Source organism: Mercurialis annua, linkage group LG4 (assembly GCF_937616625.2).
Source record: "Mercurialis annua linkage group LG4, ddMerAnnu1.2, whole genome shotgun sequence".
NCBI lineage: Eukaryota > Viridiplantae > Streptophyta > Magnoliopsida > Malpighiales > Euphorbiaceae > Mercurialis > Mercurialis annua.
The window spans coordinates 5,379,650-5,384,862 of NC_065573.1; the positions used below are offsets into that span (position 1 = coordinate 5,379,650).

The 5,213-nt window shown below is 34.0% G+C and overlaps 1 protein-coding gene across 1 annotated transcript; it reads right to left on the reverse strand.

The window, feature by feature from the left end:
- Positions 1 to 326: 326 nt before the first annotated feature.
- On the reverse strand, positions 327 to 4,450 carry LOC126678242 (adenine phosphoribosyltransferase 1-like). Its single transcript, XM_050373144.1, has 6 exons — positions 4,360 to 4,450; positions 4,145 to 4,257; positions 3,950 to 4,018; positions 3,604 to 3,684; positions 427 to 545; positions 327 to 371 (listed from the first exon to the last, which is right to left on the reverse strand). The coding sequence occupies exons 1-6, from the start codon at positions 4,437 to 4,439 to the stop codon at positions 327 to 329; spliced, it is 507 nt and encodes a 168-aa protein (XP_050229101.1). The 5' UTR covers positions 4,440 to 4,450.
- Between the last annotated feature and the right edge of the window lie 763 nt (positions 4,451 to 5,213).

The following is a 5,213-nucleotide window of genomic DNA, read 5'->3' on the forward strand; positions in this document are numbered from 1 at the left end:
TTTATCTATTGGATAACTTTTGGATTTTTGATTGAATTATAAATTAGTAAATTGAGAACGAGTAATTAATTTGATTTCGATCATCTAATTGGCTAAAGTTCAGTTTAGCCCCTAAAATGGCTAAATTAAAGTTTAGTCGCTAAAATGGCTAAAGTACAATTTAGTACCTACACTTTTATAAACTTGAAATACAGGAAGACGCAAGATTTTCTTAAATCAATGACATGCAAGCCTAATCCTGGTGCAAACAAATGATGTTATGCAGATGGTCCTGCCATTTTGTTTTTGTAACATTTCAACCGCTGCGTCTCTAATCAAATAATATTTCAGCTAATATTCGAAGCAAGCCCCTTAATGGTTTCAAACCAATACTGAACACATATGTAAAAAGGGATAGATATTGAACTTTATAGACACATATAATACCGATAGAGAACTGGCATATAACTTGAAATCATTACCTAGAAGTCTGATTGCAACATATAAAGTGCCATCAGTCGCAATGAGTTCATCTATAACCAAAGCACGCTCTCGTGCTTGTACAGCTGTCACGACCCATTTTCATGAATCGCGACCGGCGCTAGGGTATGGGTAATGTAGTACCGAAACCCGTAGCTAGCCTTTCATTTAATTCATAAATACATAAACCTGCAGAAAACCAATGCTCGGGGGCAACCGAGACTTCAGCCTAAACTAGCAGTTATGATAATCAACAGTTAATATAACATGCTTATTCAATTCCGGGTCTAAAATAGGCATAACATAAATAATCCGAAATAAATACATAACATGCCAGAGCAATATAACCAGTCAGACCAATCCGACATACAACTGTAACAATAATAAAGACGTCTAGTCAACTACTGCGGTCTAAGAATAAAATAGTTTGACAGTTTATCAAAATAAATGGAACCTCCGAGGAAAAGTAAATGCGGAGATCACCAGACTCTCTCAGATCATAACCCTGGGAAAAATTGGGAAAACAACGGGGTCAGATATACTGAGATGAGTTCATACCACTATTTACATTTATTAAGTGGAAAACCTTTAAAACGTTTAAAACATTTAATAACGATATTACAGATAATAGTTGGAACCTTAATCCACAATTCTAAATAATAAACATAATCCAACAGGTCTGGTCCCGAGAGCTGAGCTACACCGAGTTACCACTGACCTCACTTATACTAGAGTCCCGAGAGCCGAGCTACACCGAGTTACTCTACTTGGTCCCGAGAGCTATGCTCACACCGAGTTACCACATTACCATAATTACCTTTCCCAGATCATTACCGGTGCGCACGCAGTCCTAATGATGCCCATTAGGTAGCATGTTCCAACTAAGAGCCATAATATAAAAACAGTTCGAAATATACGTATAGTATATATATTTAATATTAAAATAACAATTTACTTAATAAAGCGGTAAATAGTAAGTACAAACTCACAGCTTGCTTATCCACGTGATCTTGGCAAACAGCTAACCCTGTTTCGACTCCGGAGCGCGAGTAGTCGAAGAGTCTAAAAATAAATCATACGTTAAAATCGCTCCAACCCCTAACTCTAAGAATACTAGACACCACGTAGGACTAGCACAATTAATCAGACAATTAAATAACACACAGAGAAACACAATTCTCAACTAAATTATAATGCCGTAATTAATTCAAGACTATTGAGTTCGCACTTAAATACAATCCGAAAATATTATTAAAATAATATTTAATTGATAAATAGAATCAATTCCTCAAATAGTGGAGTAGCCGAGTTTCTTAAAACTACCAAGCTAATTCCACATGTCGGGCGACCCAAGTCTAACCCGGCCCAACCATAAAACCAGAGTTATAAACCACAGTTTATAATTTAATATTTACCAAAAATATTAATCAATATCCAGATAGAACTCAATAGCTTGAAACCCGAGTAATTAAATAATACCGGCAAATATCTCAAATAATTAAATAACAAAATAAAGTAAAAATATAACTTTAATCTCAAAGGCATCCTAAGCCAAAAATATCAATTTAACAATTAAATAATAATTAATAATAATTATTAATTTAATTTTTAAATATTCAAATATTATTTTTATGCCCAAAAAAATAATATAATTAATTTGATAAACTTTGAAATAAAATAAAATCCCCAATACTTATTTAATATAGTCAATATAAAATTTTATGTATAACTATAATTAAATTGATATTTAATTTAAACTTAAAATATTAATGCCCGGATTAATTTCAAATTATAAATAATAATATTATTTAAATCGCTAATTAATAAGTCGAAACCAATTTCGTAAATTAAAAATCAAAAATCAATATCAAATAGTTAAAAGATAAGTTTAGGAACCATTATATTTTAGTCACAAAAACTTAATGACCAAAACAAACCATTAGCCAAAACAAATTCAAACTAGCCAATTAAACACCAACACCTAATCATCTTCTCCATTTATACAACACTTAATAACCCAACCATGCACAGAATGCAAAAAAACGATTTCAAGCTTTCAATGATTCCACACAACTTCACTTATCACCCTAACCCTTAATAAATCAATCACTAAATCAAGTTTATAACTAGAACAAAGCAAAATGAAATCAAGATCAAGACCAAAGATCAATGATCTCGGTATAACTCAAAAACGAACAACGAAGAGTTCAAAACCGAAGACAAGAATCAAGCAAGGACAACCCAAACATAAATCGTCTAACCAAAATCAAGAAACAGTGGTAACTGCAAGGCAAGGACGACGGCAAAAATTCAACCAACAACTCAATCGTGACATTCAAATTGATAGCTTAAACTGAAATCACTAATCATTCCAATCGATTTATAACCATTTACATAGAAAATCATTGACGAAAGAAAAGGATAGCATCGGCAGCAACAATGAAATAAGAAACAGATTACACAAAGCTTTAAAACGGAAACCGTACGGCGATTGAAACGAGATCGATTACGTACCGTTTAACAAAACCGAGATAGGGAATCGAAGGTACGGGAGTCTAGAACGTCTGAGATCAAACGGAATCAGTTTCGATCTAGAAACGAGAGAGAACGATCAAAAACACTGAGATGTCGATTAAGGCAAAAATCTGGAAATTAAAGGAATTAAGAACACTTACTGAACAGCAACTTTGGAGGATGATTACGGATTCAATACTCAGCGAAAGAACGAAAGAAAAGTGGCTAGGGCTACCTTGCAGCGTGATCTAGGTTTTCTATGAAGAAATCGACTTAAAATAACGTAGGGAAGTGAGCCGTAAATGAGATCGAAAAGGGCCACACGGAAGGGTCCATGGGCTGATGTGATTCCCGAACGGGAATGGCCTTTCAGGCCATGATTCCCGTTCGGGAATGCCTGGTCTCGAACGAGACCAGGCCCAAAAATGTGATTCCCGTTCGGGAATTTCAATTCCCGAACGGGAATGGCTTAAAACTATTTTTTTTTTTTTGATTTAAAAAATATAATTGGTTAAACCAATAAATCACACCCAAACCAAACAACTCGAACCAAGCCACTAATATCGAAATTACTTCAAAACGACCGGGAAAAAAGATGGAATTTAAATGTAATAAAATGCAAAATTTTACGGGGTATTACAACAGCACCAACATGCATTTCAATTTTGTCTGTTTCATATTCAAATGAGTATTCTTCTGAAATAACATCCCCTAAAAACCGCCAAATATCAAGCACTAAAAGCATAACTCCTAAAATTTGAGAAGTTTTTGTGCTACATAGATGAAAATTATAAACCTATCTTTGTTGTATCAATATAAAATGTCACAACTAAGCAAAAATATCATTCATGATCTGGAATAATATACTAATGCTTACATATTTTCTGAACCAACCAACCAGCAATTATCTCTAGTATAAGAACTTGAAGAAGCAAGAAAAGTATTTACACGAGAAAAAGCGAAGTTAGAAATATACCAGGCAGCTTATTAGGTTTCCTCATGGGAACAAACTTTGCCCCAAATATAAAACCTCTTGCTTCAACACCTAAGTACCACGCCAATTCCATATTTCATTAAAAAATCACTCAGAAAATCTGTCACTAATGCAGTAAGACTAAACAGTCAAAAATCATTTTAAATGAATGAGTTGATAAAGAAAAAAATGAATAACCTGCAACAACATATATGTCTTTGCCTTTGTACCTCTCAACAAACAGATCAATTGTATCCTTAAGTGCTTTTGTATCTAGCGAAAAAGTTGTTATATCTTGAAACAAAATCCCAACAACCAAAATCATTTAAACAAAATTAAGAAGCGCATTCGAAAACACACCAATCACTTGAAAAGACATTAGTAAAATCAAGTGAAATTGAGAAGAAAATCCTGGTTTGGGAAAGTTAGGGATGATTCTAATTGAAGTAGAGATTCTTTCAATGCGATTATCTTTCTCTTCTTGAGAAGCCATTTCTTCTTTATTCTGCTCAAAACTCAACTCAGATTATTAGCAAGTGAGAGAGTGCAAGAGGGAACGGGGCGAGAAAAAATGATTTATTAGCGCCTCCAGTTGTGAGGAGACTGGAGATGGAAGAACCGTGAGGTGAGGGAGAGAACCTGAGCGAGACCGTGAGACCTGAGCGAGAGCGGGAACGTCTGGGAGAGTGAGATTGTGAAAAATAAGAAAAATCGGCAGAAGGTGAAAAGTAATTGAGGAATTGTGTGAAACAAAATTTTGACCTAATGTAGAGGCTTTTGTTTTTATAAATGGCACAGAAGTATCTGTCACAATTCCGTCGCAAATTTGTGACAGAATTGTGACGGACAGCCAATTTTTGAGATTGGTGACGAATTAAATTGCAAAAAAGGTGAAACGTTAGGATTTGTTTCGTAACGTTTTAAACGTTTGGTTTTGATTCGTAACGTTTCTAAACGTTCGGCTTAAATAGCTAAAAATGTGAAACGTTTGTATTTGTTTCATCACGTTTGTAAACGTTCGACTTAAATCGCTAAATAGGTAAAATGTTTGGATTTGTTTAACGTTTGTAAACGTTTGGCTTATATTGCTAAAAAGGTGACACGTTTGGATTTGTTTCGTAACCTTTGTGAACGTTTGGCTTAAATCGCTAAAAAGGTGAAACGTTTGGTTTTGTTTCATAACATTTGTAAATGTTTGGCTTAAATCGTTAAAAAGGTGAAACGTTTTGATTTATTTCGTAACTTTTGTAAACGTTTTGCTTAAATT

Bases quoted from the DNA above. Each gene is read 5' to 3' on its own strand.
- LOC126678242 (XM_050373144.1), bottom strand. From the start codon at position 4,439: ATGGCTTCTCAAGAAGAGAAAGATAATCGCATTGAAAGAATCTCTACT. The intron at 4,258-4,359 runs AGGATTTTCTTC...GATTTTGGTTGT, and splicing joins ATCCCTAACTTTCCCAAACC to TGGGATTTTGTTTCAAGATA. The intron at 546-3,603 runs GTAAAATTTTGC...GGGTCGTGACAG, and splicing joins TGGTGCTGTTGTAATACCCC to CTGTACAAGCACGAGAGCGT.